Source organism: Trematomus bernacchii, unplaced genomic scaffold (genome assembly GCF_902827165.1).
Source record: "Trematomus bernacchii unplaced genomic scaffold, fTreBer1.1, whole genome shotgun sequence".
Taxonomy (NCBI): Eukaryota; Metazoa; Chordata; class Actinopteri; order Perciformes; family Nototheniidae; genus Trematomus; species Trematomus bernacchii.
The window spans coordinates 3,613,395-3,629,349 of record NW_022987513.1 but is presented as its reverse complement, the minus strand read 5'-3'; the positions used below and the strand labels follow the sequence as shown (position 1 = coordinate 3,629,349).

Sequence of the window (15,955 nt, the reverse complement as noted above, 5' to 3'; positions counted from 1 at the left end):
TTGCCTGACAGATGTATCTAAATCCCATGCATGTTAATGCTTTATTTTAAAGTCTCTCCTTTGTGTTAGAGTATAGGTGCAGTCTGTGTTGCATACTGTCCTAGCAATAACTGATATATGAGTTTCACTGATAGCATGTGCTTCAGCATACACAGTACGCTCATTAATCATCCCATTTTATCAGTGTCTAGACGGAACATTTTAATATCTCTCTTGCATTAAGACACTGAAATGCCATTTTGGCTTTAGCTCCATTGCAGTCTTCCGCTATGTCAATTACTTAATCCCAATTCTCTGTGGGCAGGAGGTAGGAGATTGATATCAACATTTTTTTTCAACCGTAAGTGCTTATGATGAATAGCACTGTGCATGAAGTCATTTGGTACAATTAGCACTTGTTCTTGAAGTTTCCTTCCCACATCATTAAAGTTCACCTTGATGGATTTTGTGAGGTTATTAATTTCTTCAAAAGCCTATTTATTATCTCCTTGCACTTTTGAGAGACAGGACGTGCAAAGGGTTAAGGTCAAGCTTTCTATAAAAACAGTCAGTGACAATTCACATCAATCATCCACTGCATTGTCCAGGAATACAAGGACGCATTTATTTTTTAAATATGCCAATTAAATATCCCAGCACTTCTTTAAAGGCTTGTTTAATTGGAGTGTAATCAAAAAGCTATTGAGAGGCGGGAGGTGTTCACAACACCATGACTTGAGCTGAGGTGCCATGAGAACAATCTCACCGGCACTTTCTATAGAAAATATTATTCTCTGATGGTTGAGATCGATCCAATTAAAATGATTTTGTGCAGCCCCCTTCATTCAGACCCGATTTAGCCATCGCCCACAAATTACTATTCAATCTACCGCTCTAAACACAATGCCAAAAATGGTTTAATTTCACGCTCTGGATCAATAACACCTGGAACAGCCCATTTCACCCTCGTCTCACGGCAAGGAGCTGCATTTATAATGCTATTGAAAATATTGAGCGGTATTGACCACGGGGCAGGATAAGCACCTCGGGCAGTGGGTGGGATGAAGTGCCATTTCTTTACAGCCTTCTCTACCTTTTGTAGAAGCTGTTCCAACCATGAACATGAAAATAAAATGCTACCAGGTAAATCTGGGAGGCAATATTTGAAATATTTCACTTGACACATTGTGGGACACAGGGGTAAGTTAATAGGAGGAGAAAGTCAAGATATAATACAACTGAAATAATGCATCAAATCTATGAGATCAAATCTGCCAGACAGTGGAGGCGTGTGTTTGTTGATCAAACGAAATGGCTCCAGTAACAAAACTGTATTAAGTTACAGTTGCATTCCATCACATTACCTTTTTTTTTTATCGGATTAGCTTGATTTACTGGATGTGTAAAGGTAAACCTGAGAGACTTTAGAGAACAGTTTGCCAGTAGGGCTGCAGCTAAGAATTATTTCGTTATTAATTATTCTGCCAATCATTTTCTCAACCATGCAAAGGAGCTCTATTATGCTTTTTGGTGTTTTCCCTTTCCTGTAGTGTGTTTTTGTGCATGTAAATGGTCTGCAAAGGTTATCATCCCGAAGTCTACCATACACCCCCCTGCCTCCATTGGGCTCCTTTGTTTACTACCGTTACATATTGACATCACTATGTAACACATTCGCTTCTATTGGCTCTGGTTTCAGACAAAGGGTGAACAGAGGTGCTGCAGCACAGGTATGAGAAAAATAAAGACCTTTTTGAACTTTAAAGTTTGTGAAAATGTCACAGTAGAGGCACAAAATAAAATTATGAAACCAGAAAGTAAGCATAACAGGGCCCCTTTAAAAATGTTCATCCAAGTTTCTCAAAGTCCATGGAGATGACTCTGAATGTCTTGTTTAGTCAGTCCAAAACCCAAAAGACCAAAGAGAAAAGAAGAAAGTATCCATATTTGACAGGATAATAACAGCATTTTCTGACATTTGCAATTCCTTTAAATATCTATGGATTATCAAGAAAACATTTAATTATTCTGCAATCAACTTATCCTTAACCATTAAACTCAACAAAATCAAACCAGAAAGGAGTCAAATGTGATACACTCATCACATAATTGAGGTATTACCCCATAAGCAACAGTACACGGTATTTATTTTATTCAGTTGATTAATATAGTGTTGCAACTCTACTCCAAATGCTGATATACATAGAATGTAAGGAAGAAATGAAAAGAAAAGAAAAAAGTATGTATAAGAAAAGGACCCTTAATCTGTTTTGTTATGGACAGCTATGCAATTAAATACATACGAATAATGAATAAAAGCTCCACCAAAGGTAATGTAATGTAAAGTAATGTAAGACATCTAATCTGTCCAAGAAATAATTGAAACTAAGAAAAAAAACATGACTAACAAAATGGCCATACTTGCAATTGTATATACATTGATCTTGGTGCACGTGTGAATTTCCCAGATGCATTAAATTACCTCCCAGGAAAAAAAGAAAGAAAATAAACACTAATGAGTGCCATTACCAGCATCTAATTGTCCAGAACGCAAAGTGCTGCTGAGTTTTGCATCTATTGTGTATATTATATTCGCCTGTTAGTTTCTCCCAGGGCAGCGGAGTGGAGAGGAGGGGCTGCTGCGCTGTGCTGCACCGAGCAGCTTCTCACCTCTGACTGCATCCCATCTCCACCTTCCCATCTCTCCACTTGTCCCGCGTAAGGATGGATGCGTTTTCCCGCGGTCGGTGTGACCCGGTAAAGTGTGAGAAGAACACGGTCGGTGGTGGAAACCGCCAGTAACTGGAGTGTCTTTGGGCGTCGGTGATGTGTTTTTTTTTTTTACAATTGTTGACTGCAGAAATTTCCGACTCGCCGTTCTCTGGTGCGCTCTTGGAGAGGAAGAATGGGCATGTGAATGATCTCCTTCAGCGGCTCGAATAACCGATTCGGTTCTTCTTAGTTCACTAACTTGAGTAAATTGTCTCAAAGTCACACGAGTGGAGACAGGATTCATTGATTCATTGATTGTTCGTTTTCGCTTGAGGAGGAATTCATGCATCGATAGCCAACGGGGCCAATATGCCAGAATGGGTCCTCTACAGTATTTATTTCTCTGCGGACTTCTGTACACCCAAACCGACGGTAAGTTGATGAATTGACTTACTACTAAATATCACAATGATGTTTCCTCTCACATTTAGCTTCAGCTGCAACCTGAAGCGTGTTGGACTCACTTTTCAGTACAATGCATGGAGCAGATGCAGAATGTGTTATCCTGAAGTACAGTGCATTTGTTTCTCCTCTTAAACTCGTTTTACAAATCTATAAATGCAGCAAGCAAATGCACCATATCTTATGTGGTTTATTCAGCTTGGGTGTACGATATTGTGCCAGACCGACTGCTAAATGGCTAGACGAAAGTTGCTTATTTATTTATAAGGGCTGCTCTAAATGAACACATTTGTTACTGGGGTACGATCTTTGGCAGCTTTATAATTGTATTTCAGAAAGATTTGTCGTTTGAAGTGTGCAAGCAAACACCAAACCTTTTGTTTTCTAAAAAAAAGGCTTTAATTAAGTTAATTGTAATATATTCACCTCCTTATATCTCATTACCTGGTTGTCTTGTGCTGGTAGTAAGGCTGTCCTCGACTTAGGAAATTATTCAGTGATTAACACTCATGCGATTGTAAAACTGGTTTTCTCCTTAAAGATTGGTTTAAAAGCACCACTTTGAACCTTTTTTGTGTTGATTTGTTCAGAAGTCTATTGAAAACAAGTCATTCTGCAAAAAATAAAAATCACTAAAAACGAATCCCAAAACGACCAATTAATCGACTAGGAGGTGGCAGCCTTTTGCAAAGTCCCTTTAAAAGGTGTTGCAAACCCATCAGTTATCTCACTGTGCTCACCGTTTGCTGTAATGGACCTATCTTGGGTCATATTCTGGGTGGCCTATAATGTGAAAGGTTGCTCAGGCAGATGATGGAGCTATCCCATAGCTGAAAAGGCTAATGTGCCATAGAGAAGATGCTTACTCATACTGTTTGTCTACCACTGACCTATAGCTGCACCTAAGAGATATATCTAAGCTTTTGGACAGGAAGTGTCCTTATCATGGAAGTGGTTTTTGTACCCCTTTACCCCCTGTAGTAACATTAATCTGTGTCAGTGGAGTACATTAAGTGCAGGTGTAGATATGGGTGGGTCCAGGACAGTGGAGGTGCTGTGTTGTCAGTTTATGCGGTACAGCACATTTGTGAAATCGGAAGCAAAGCAACAGAAATGGCTGAGCAATTAATCCCAGAGTATTTTTGTGAAGCTTATAGCGATCCAATTTTTGTTAACAATTTCAGGAGTGTTGATGGAAGTCTTTCATTATGGAGGCTTGACTTTGTATGGATTCTGAAAGTAGAGCTGCAACGATTAGTTGACTAATTAATCAATGTGTTAATCACTTTTAATCGCTACAGTAATTCTCAATGCAGAAATTGTAGAAATACTATTTTCAGCCTATGAAATATAGAGATTTTCTTATTTTCTCTGTTTAAAAATCACATTCAACTGAATGTTTATTGGTTTAGAGTGACACTGCAGCACTTCTTCAAACCTTAGACTTGGTTTCACATTATTATTCACAATTTTTAGATAAAACAATAATGGATCAATGTAGAAAACAATTGGCAGTTTAATGGACAATGTGACTGTTAGTTGCAGTCCAAGTTGAAAGGTGTTTATAATATTTGAACCACCCTATTAACATCTAGCAGATATAGCACACATAGAATAAATCACAGGGTGTTAACAGCTTGTAATCAATTCGGCAGATATGTCTTATAAACTGTGTGCATTTCAGCTTCGGGATTTAGTAGCTCCATTTTAAACATTTGTGAGAAGGAGAAAACTGTTGGTGTCTTACTGACTATGCCTGTGGCAGTACTGTAGGTATTCCATGATATTAGGTAGAATAATGCTGAGAGTTTGCGGTCTCTCTGTGCACAAAAAAATCCATATGACGCACACAGTGTGCTCATTTTCACTGTTTGTGTCCATCTCTGTGAGTCTTTTATAGATATAACTGATTTTGAATTTGCAGGGCTCTGACTGACTTTGTGGTTATGATATGTCAAACTTAATTTTAAATGATAAAAAGCCTGAAAGACAGGTTCTCTTTATTTGGCAATCACATGAATCTCTAGGTTATTAAAGGCGAAATTGAGTTCCTCTACTGGTAGACAGCTGTCACCTCAAAGTGACTTTTATTAGAGTGGTCCCTGCTTACAAGCCCAGACATGCTCCTGACCAGCTTTTTCTGCCAGACCTTGAGTTTTAGCTTCAGCACCAAGGACAGATCCCCATAAACAGCCCTACTGGTGGAGAGAGGAAGCCCTGCAGTACACAAAGCTTCATGCTTAACAGCTTAAAGCCGCTTTAACATGACCAGCTGACGTTGCTGCTTTCGTCATTAGCTAGAGAGCACTGCTGCCCTATAAGGCGGTGTGACATCCTCTGTTGCGCTTTTTTACACGCAACCAATCAGATTACGACTTTAAAAAGCGGCACAAGCTAACAGGGGAGGTAACAGCTGAAACAAAACTAACTAGCAAAGTTTTGAGTCCTACCTGAGCAGAGAGCAAATCACTTATCACGTGAATCCATCTTGAGGTAGTCTTAGGATAAAACTGAGTATGCACGATGACATCGACACGTCTGTATCGGCAGAACATTTATTAAAATTAAACATCCTCATCGTCCTGTAATTACATTACAGGACACACTACATTTCTTAGATATCACAGGCCAAAATGTTACGATATGTAATGGCAGTCTAAAGTCAAAGATGAATCTTGATTGGGCCAAATTTGACCCCGAGTCACCCACAACAATTCTGCTGGGTCTTCCCAGACCCGAACACCGAATTATACACTTTTTTCTTTAGAGACCTTCAGACTTGGCTAAAATTGTCAAAATCAGTTTTGTAGTGTTTATATAGCTGTTGTGGAGGATATCATGAAACCTCGTTCCGATAAAAAAAACTAGAGCGTAGTTATTATATAATTTTAACTTGAAACGGGTCACGGGAGACCCGAACACAATATACAGTAAGGGTTAAAAGAGGGGGGGAAATGTGCTCGTAAATCCCTGTCTGCATCAGCAATGGACCAAAATGAGTTGGAAAATATCGTAAACAATCCAAAATTCTCTATCCGTACCTAAAAGATAACCCAGATTTTGGCGACTTTAGATAATGAAACATTTTTTTCAAGACTTTACTACATTCACGTTAAGCAGCTGTCAATGCGAAACTATTCAACTCCGATAAAGCCAACCAAAGGAGCCACATAGAAAAACAAATATATCCATATATTCATTTCCAACCCATATTGGTTCATATTCAGGGTCACGGGGTGCTGGAGAATGCATTGAGCAAACCCCCTGGATGAGTGGCCTGTCCATCACAGGGCAGACAGACTGACAGGACCTTCTTCCTGTTATCTGACAACAACCACTGAGTTAGAGCCACAACTTATATCACCTAATTTCAAATCTGTTGTCAGACAGCAGGAGTCTAACTGTACATTAGCCACAGTGGTGACTGCGTAATGGGACAACCAATTAGGAGATTTATAAGTATTTTTCTCGGCCTGGGTTTGTTTGTGGATCCACATAAACGTTACTTACTCAAGAAATAGGTTTTTAAAAGCACGTTAAAAAACATAATGTATCCTTACTGTTTGGTGTGTTGGCGCCAGCTAATGGAATGCTTTCTGTCAACAAACCTCTTAACAATATAGACAGTCACATCAATTTTACTCTCATTTATTGCTTTATTTCTGTTGCTGTGGTAGCAGCCATCCATCACGGTGGCCTCTGCAATGTCTATGATTTGTCACCATCAAAGGCAAATAGACAAGAGACCATGTAACATCATTTTCATTCATTTATATTTTATTTATTTATTTGCCATATGACAGACCAAAAAGTCTCTTTAAACACCTCAACAATACTTCTCTAGGTTTGCTATTGCATGCACATAATGCAAAAAAGACAACCTTTCACCATGTATATTATAATGTGGTCATCAACCATGAAACAGAAGAGAGTTTTGTGACTGTAAACAAACGCAGTGCCTCTTCTCCAACCCTAACCCTAACCCTTATCATAGGTAGAATTAAAAAAAGTGCATCAAAAGTGTTCACACGGCTGAATAAATGAAACATATTATGTTAACCGTGCACATAAATGATAATGTTTATCCTAATCAGGAAAGTCAGAATCATTCTCATGACATTTGCCAAGGATTTACTATCAAACAGCTGGGTTAGAATCTAAATAACACACATGGTAATATCACAGTGTAGCCTTTAAGGAGGAAAAAGAAAAGGGAATTCTATGTAGCAGTTGCTGTTCCACACCCACTGAGACAACATGTTTGATGATGTCAGTGTTTGATGGAACGTGTTAATGAAAAAGCTAATGAGATGTAATGACTCCTCAGCTCCTGTCTGTGGAAGTAAATATGGGCGCCTGAGTGTAGTAATACGGCGCGTGCTGCAGCCAGTAAGAACCCTCCACTAATCAACTTTACTTCCAACGACCAAAATCAAATTATACTTAATTTTAGTCCAGCCAATCACATCGGGCACACTCTCAAAATGTGTGTGCATAATGTTTCCTGTTTAAAAAGCATTGGAGAACTGTTTGTGAGAGCAAAGAACGATATATAAACTAGGGCTGCTTAATTAATCGTATTTTAATCGCAATTACGATTATGGCTTGCAACGATTACGAAAACAACGTAATCGAAATAAAACGATTATTTTGTTATTATTATTATTATTAGTTTTTTTTTTTTTTTTTTTTTTTTATTTATTTTTTTTTTATTGCTTTTTCAGTTGAATTATACTTAAAGTTCAGGGTAATAAACTGTTAAAAACATACTGTTCAAATTTTTTCTCCAATAAATGTATGTTTTCAAAGTAAATGGATAATCGTTTTTAATAATCGTGATATCAATTATTGACCCAAATAATCGAGATTATGATTTTTGCCATAATCGAGCAGCCCTAATATAAACCCTTTATTATTAGTTCCTATTACCAGATATACAGCTAAGGCTGGAACTAGTAATTCAATTCACTGTTGTCAATCAAATGTCAGATATTGTGAAAAAATTATCAAGTATCTATTTCAAAATCCAAGGTGATGTCATTATGTTGTCTTATTTTACAGTCCTAAACCACAGGACGTTCAATTTAATGTGATATAAACAGATAAAAGAAAGAAAATTGGTACATTTGAGAGGAAAAACAGCATTTTCTGACATATTTGCATGAAAAATTACTTTTACCATCAACATTTTATCCTATTCCCGAATATTCTTCTGTTGATCAACTAATGAACGAGTCATCTAATCGTTGCAGCTTTAGATACTGTATGATTAAAAATGTCTGTCTGTTATTTATCCGTTATTGGCCTGGTAATATACAACCCCCTGTTTTTATTTTGGGGATAGGTGCACTCTGTTTGGCCATCCTAAATAAAATAAACCTATCTTTTCCCAAACATACTGCTGTTGAGGCTGAAGCGGAATTAAAATGCATTATTTATGCCTAAGTATTTATTGTGGCAATTGCTTTAATGGAACTTTTTACTGTCCCGTTTCTCCTCTCTAGGGTCTCGTCTTCGCCAGGAAGACTTCACTCCCCGCATTGTGGAGCACCCCTCTGACCTCATTGTGTCCAAAGGGGAACCAGCCACTCTCAACTGTAAGGCCGAGGGCCGCCCGACCCCCACGGTGGAATGGTACAAAGACGGCGAGCGCGTTGAGACGGACCGCGACAACCCCCGATCCCACCGTATGCTGCTGCCCAGCGGCTCCCTCTTCTTCCTGCGTATCATCCACGGGCGACGGAGCAAGCCCGACGACGGCAGCTACGTGTGCGTGGCCCGAAACTATCTGGGAGAGGCCGTAAGCCGGAACGCATCTCTTGAAGTAGCATGTAAGTTCCTATCAAAACTCTCTGGGCGCATAGGTACTAACCTGGGGAAGGAAATCTCCGTGTTGCATGACGATATCAATGAAATTGTTGTGCTGTATGTATTGAGGCTGGTAACCTTTTGGGGGTATATAAAAAGATAAATTAAGCATAACATTTTGGTGGCTGCCTAGAGATCCATACAAGATGTCATCTCCCATAATATCAGCAACGTCACCTTTCCACCCAGTGTGTGTGTGCGCTCAGCCGTGTGGATAACTCGTTGCGCATATGTGTGTGAATATGTTTTCCGACTGCTAGTGAGACCTGTTTGGATGACCTGTTTGGGTAATGTATGGGCAAGAGCTGTGAATGGCTCCGGGGGTCGGGAGAGAGAAACGGGGGCAGGATTTTAACCTAGCTGACTCCCGCTCACTGTTTGGGTTTGGAAACATGCAGCCTGCTCCCAGCCAGCTCGCTCCCTGTGTGGGAGAGAAGCGCTCTGGGCTATTCACATTTCCATTATGTGCTAAACTGAGCTGATTTCTTGCCATGAACAACATGCACACACGCTCGGACGCACACACACATAGACATGCACGCTCGCATAAACACCCACACTGTCTCTCCATTTCTCACTTGTAGGAAGTAGGGAATTCCAGTGTATTTGCGATTTGTTTATTCCCCAAAAAATTCACCCGCCCTGTTATTTCTTTATACATGCCCATTTTGAATCGTAAAATATGAGGGTTGTTTGACCTAATGGTTCGACTTTGATGTTTTTCCTGGAGTGCATCAACCACTTTCTGTGTTTGGCTTTATGGGGAAATGGGAAGAAGGAGAAAATGGAGATAAGAGCCTGTGGGGACAACGTCGAGGCATTATCTGAGATCTTAGTGTCGTTTTGTGCACCACATGCTCTCTTTGTCTTACTGCCTTCTCCACATTAGACACTTGCATTCCTATTGTCTTCTCTATTGTGCGGTATCGTCTCATTTCTCGCAAATCAATAGATCCGTCCTGGAAATACTAATGCTTAAGGAGACGCTTGGAAATAAAATAAATGTGTGTGTGTAACGATGCAGCATTGGCTTTTACAGATAAAATGGAACACTGTGGTGTTTGATATTCTAGTTGATTACTCTCCAGTCCTAAAGCTTTACTATAACAGTATCCCTGTCTCACTGTATCAGAATGTACACCGCACTATATGTCACATTTACATTGCACAGCACAGTCGTATCTTAAGATAGTGACTGACTCCCTCTCTCATAAAGAAACCAGAGACCCAAAACTGTCTTTATGGTGTCAAGAGACAAATGTTATAGCCGCTCGGCTGATTCCCTTGACTGAATAGAGGCCAACTTTATGAACACAATGACTGTGTCAGAGTGATTTTCTGGGGATTTTCTGCCCCTCCTTTAAATACAATAAAGCTCATTTGTATTTCCACGGCTCGGACGGCCATTCTGAATTCATTTTCCCAGCTAATTGTCGCATTGGTTGTATGTGTAGGAGCTGCACTTATTATTGGGTTTTTCTTTCTATAGTTGGAGGAGAGGTATGCCAGTAACAGCAGCAAACAAATACCATCACACAGAGGCTGAATGTACATCCCAAGAATATGTTTCACTCCACATGAGCTTTCACATAAGTATTGAATGGTGTATTGCAGACATATAGACTTGTTCCTGGAGCCTTGTTTAGATCCCTGCGTGAATGTGTTTTTGCTGTATTCATTGAAACAGTTCCATGTTGGAGTGTGGGGGCGGTGTGAGGGATTAGTGTTTGCACAGTGGAGTGCACGTCATACTTCAATAAGTCTCCTGGCTGCTATATGACCAACCATAGGAACTAAACACACCATTTCCAATATATGTTGAATGTAGGGGTGTAACGGTTCACAAACATTTCGGTTCGGTACGTACCTCGGTTTTTAGGTCACGGTTCGGTACGTTTTCGGTACAGCAAAAAAAATGATCACAAAACATAACATATTTTAATTATTTTTTTTAATTATTATTAAACTGTGAATAATGTATTCACTCAAATAAATAAAAAATATAATAAAATAAACATTAAGGTGCAGCATTTCGATGATCTGAAATAATCTGTAATTGAACTGTACTGTACTAGTACTCCCCTAAGCAGCCAGCTTGACATTAGGCTTGTCATTGTATTGTCATGTTTTTTTAAAGAAAGATTAACTTGTCCACATTGCTTGCCGAAAGGGCAGATCTGCTGGCACTAATAATGTCTCCTGCTGTGGAGAACACCCTCTCGCTAGGGACAGAGGTAGCAGATACAGCCAGGTAGCGCTTTGCTAACATAGCAACATAAGGATATTTGGCGTTTGTAATAGCTTTGGCTCGGTCTGAACTTTTTGCGAGTGGTGGAGGCTTAAATGCTAGTGGGAGTTGGGTTTGCACTTCAGTCATTTTTCTTTTGGTACCGGTGATATTCACGTTCGGGTGATGCCTTTTCAAATGAGTGTGCAAGTTTGATGTATTGCCAGCCGCGTAACCAATGTTAGTTGAACAATGCCGACAAACAGCTTTGGTTCGGTCCACCTGTCTTTGTCCGTCATCCTTGTACGTAACTGCGAAACCAAAATGTTCCCAAACCGGAGACTTCAATGATGCTGGAGGATTTTCGAGCTCAACTTTATCTGCTTTCGCCATTTCGACAGTTCCTCAAATTACTGACTAAATTACACACGTGTACCGAACCGAAGGGCCCATACCGAATAATTTCGGTACGAATGCGTATACCGTTACACCCCTAGTTGAATGTCAAGCAATGCTTTTTTATTCTGTGGGATTTGAAATTGCCTGATTGTGAGGTACTCTTTAAAGATAAGACAGCAACAAAATGGCGATAGAATAAAGATAAATAAGGTAAAAAAAGAAAGAATAAGCCTGTAGTATGTAGGTGCTACTGAATTAGAGAATCCTTGCTCAGAATACCAACAACAAATCTATTTATTTTTACAAAATCTACACGATAAAAAGATGATTATTTACATTAAAACGATTCATTTTTCTAGTACAAGTTTTCGAAAATGTTATGCTTAATTATACAAATGAGGAGTTATCTGATGCTCAATTAAGAGAATGTAAGAGAAATCTACAGAAGCAAATACATGTTTTTGTTAAATCAACACAACAATTGGTTTTCTTTTCAATATAGTCCAAAAGAAGACATGCTATGAAAGCAAACAGCACAAACTCTTGAGCAGTGCATGAAAAATGTTTTGTTTTTCCTGTTGTGTCTCGCCTTGAATCCCAATGTCTCTATATAAATATATATCTTGACTTTCACTTCCTAGTTTCAGAAGGTATCCGGACGTCTTGCTCACAGCTTCACCCACAAATAAGGTTATTTCAGTCTTGTTCTCCACTCTAAATAACGGCCACTAACGTATTTTGTCCTAAGCTGTCTCCTTTTGTGCAGACAATGTCAATAGTCCGTTTTTTTCTGGTGTTCTCTTACATAAAAGAAACAGTATGTCCAAGGCGGCCTCTTGTCTTCTTTGTGTAATTCAGAACACAATGGCTACAGGGATGCATAATCGCATGACTCCTTCAGGGGCTGCAGGATCCTGCCAGTATTGCTGCAGCCAAAGTTGTCATACGATGCTGCGGGTGCGAGCGGGGGGTTAGATGAAAGTGCTGTTGGGATACTCTGACAGTGAGCCCGGCTCAAAATGCTCCGTTTCCCGAGTCCACACACATCCTCAATTCTTTCTAATGGGCTGTAGCATTGTATCTCAACCAGTGGCTTAGAAAATGTAGCTAATTTGGGGGGGGGGCTGTTCCCCTGGGCACGTTTGTGCTGTACAAGCTCAATTTTGGTGGTTCGTCATGCATTTTATTAGCGTCAGTCTGACTGATATTTGAAGGGGACATTATTCATTCCAAGTGAAGCAAAACACATGAGCTATTTAGGATACTAGCAAAGCCTAAATGATGTATGTAGATATGCCGAAAATCTACATCTGGCAGCCTGGCAAAAACAAATCATATAAATCATGACAGTTGTTTGTCTAAAAATGTAACCAAGCCAGGCTTAAAAAAACGTAGTTTTTCCATACACATAGTAGATTTTGTGTCAAATAATCAATAGACTCTATCCTTGCAAAATCATATTAAATGTATTGTGTTGACAGAAGAAAGCATAACATGCCCAAGAAAACCCATAAAAGTCAGTTCTCCCAATATCTGAGGAAATATTTAAAGATGTCCACACCATTTAGGTGTTTTTACTAATTACCATATTGGTTAGTATTTCAAAGCTTTTCCTCTAGGCTCTTTGTAACAGTTATGCTTGTTCTTTTGTTTGTCTAAGGATTACATTTAGGCAACTAATATATGTACGTTCACATAAAATGAACACTTATTTATTCTATCTGCATTCTTTATTCATCTTTGCTAAATATTGTAGCATACTGTAAATATTTGACAGAATAGTGGAAAGGGCTTTGTATGAACACATATCTTGCTTTAGTTGAAAATGACTGAACTTTAATAAGAATTCTGAAAACTACTTTTTCATACTGCAATAACATAAACTAAAGATGACCCAGGAGAGTTAAAAAAAAAGGATCCAAGGCCCGTAAGGGAACATGGACTGCATAAACTGAAAACCTAGCACAAATCTGGAGTATTTTTCACCCTTGTTGAAATCCTATTTCCTGTACCGTTGGGTGCATATTTGACACAAATGATAACATCAGCCATTTCATAGAGAAACAAATCTGTGTCTGTTTATTATTAGACGGCCTTTTATGTATGTTTTGCTCGACAAATATTGTGTTTCTGGTACTGTTTCAGCATGTCACTAGCTTTTCACATCTGAGTATGTCATTTTAATAATCAACAGTCACCTGCTGTCAATGTGTACAATCACACACGGCCAACCGCAGAGCAGCTTTTCACATCTTCAGCGTGTTTATTCAGATGCCGCAGCTGAGCACTACTTCAGAGCCACGTCGACAAACAACCGTGCGACCTCCAGGCCACCAGCGGACTGGCACTAATCATCAGAGTGAGTGGCTGCTGATGGAATTAGAACAGCTCCCACAAACTATTAGGAAGGGACAGAAAGACGTAATAAACAGTGATGTGTTGAAAGGAGTGTGGGTGGAAGGGTGTTCATTAGTACAGAACTCAAGTGAACTCAAGTGAATTAAAAGTATAGTCACTCAGCCAGACCATCATCAATTAAATCCTCCCGGTGACAGGCAGCCATCAAACTAAGCCTCAGTGCCAGATAAATCTTGCGTCTGCTGCGTGGTGTTTTTTAATGCACTATGGTAATTATTTTGATGAGAGATGAAACATGCGGGACATTTATTTGAAATGTTAAAAGAGACAGTGGATTAATGCTTGAGACTCATTCTTTGTTTGGACTTTGAGTCGAGATCTATAGAAAGAAGATTGACATCTTGAATGTTGTTACGCATTTGGCTGACAAGCTACTAGTTCCTTCCTTGTAAAATGGAGGTAATGCAGCTTTTGTGCATGTAAATGGCCTACAAAAGCTAAAATACCTGTGTTCCCTTCAGGGGGAGCTTCTCTCCCCCCCACACTCCCCCCCGCACTGAAACACTTCAAATGGACTCATTTGTTTACCTCCTAACATAGTGACATGACTATGCAACCCTCGTGCTATTGGCTAGCACTCAAACACATTGTACTTGATAGGTAAAGGGGCGGGACATCTCTAGGAGGTTGACCAATCACAACAGAGCTGGATAGCTGACCAATCAGAGCAGACTGGGCTCTGGTTTTAGACAGAGGGTGAAAAGAGGTGCTGCAGCACAGGCAGTATGAGAAAAATAAAGAGCTTTTTGGACATTAAAGCATGGAGACATGTCACAGTAGAGGCACTAATATGAACCTGAAAATGAGCCACAAAGGGCCCCTTTAATTCTAACATAATTAGCAGTTATGATTGTACCATGTTTCCCATCTTAAAAGTTGAAGCTTAGCATTAAACACAAAGTTCAACTGAGGCTAATGGAAAACTCCTTTGTTTTGTAAGAATAAGGTCCAAAGAAAATGACAATGTTGACCTTATGTTGTCACTAAATGGATTTCTTTTGAATCACATTTAGTGCAAATCTATCCAGTATACTTTGATGTATTTCACAAGATAAGTGGAAACTTTGTACTCCTGTTGGCACTAAAAAAGATTGAAGTATCTCCATTGCGTTCCGTACTCTGGGGATCGTAAATATCTCTAATGGTAATCTGTATAAAAGTTGTTAATATATTCCTACCAAGAGACAGACATGGCCATATATGTTTTTTTCCCCGGAGAATTTACCCTTTACCAGGGTTATAACTACTTAAATTGATGCTATCAGCTTGTTTCACTAGAAGCAATGTTTGTTTTCCCTCCATTCAACCAATATTTTGCCAGCCCGAGTTGCATGTTGACCTTTTGCCTAGTAACTAACAAATTGAATGTTATCTACCTACAACTCACACATTCTGCCACCAGTCTCACTTTTCAATTCAATTTTCAAAGGTCACCTTCCGCTCAAAATTAAAGCCCGTTTCCTGAAGTAACACACAGAATATGAAAACAGATGAGAGTTAGTCAGGTAACAACATTTCGTTTAGCTGACACTTTTATCCAAAGCGACTGACTTTTATCTCTCTAATTAGATTAGATAGAAAGTTAGCAAGACCTAATTTGCAATATTTAGGCTCTCACTAACAACATTTTCACACGTTTCACTAATTAAAACAAACAGCACAATTACGAGCCATGCATGAGAGTCCTGATGCTCTTTCAAATGAAACCGTCATTTGGAAGCTGTGCTCGCAAATCAGCTGTGCTCCCAAAATCCCTTTTGTGAAAGAAGAAGTCCTCGGATCATTTAGAGAAAAAAAAGGGACTTTTAATAAATTAAATAAATTACACTTAATTAAAACAAAAGTATTATCAGCAAAATGTACCGAAAATATAATATAATGTGTATATAT

At 39.1% G+C, this 15,955-nt stretch overlaps 1 protein-coding gene across 1 annotated transcript in view; it reads left to right on the top strand.

The window, feature by feature from the left end:
- Positions 1-2,622: 2,622 nt before the first annotated feature.
- Positions 2,623-15,955, top strand: part of LOC117499309 (roundabout homolog 2-like) — a 92,486-nt gene continuing 79,153 nt past the window's right edge. Inside the window, exons 1-2 of the mRNA XM_034151649.1 lie at positions 2,623-3,123; positions 8,658-8,984. Of these exons, the coding sequence (XP_034007540.1) occupies positions 3,069-3,123; positions 8,658-8,984 (382 nt within the window). The 5' untranslated portion in view covers positions 2,623-3,068. The remainder of the gene's footprint in view (positions 3,124-8,657; positions 8,985-15,955) is intronic.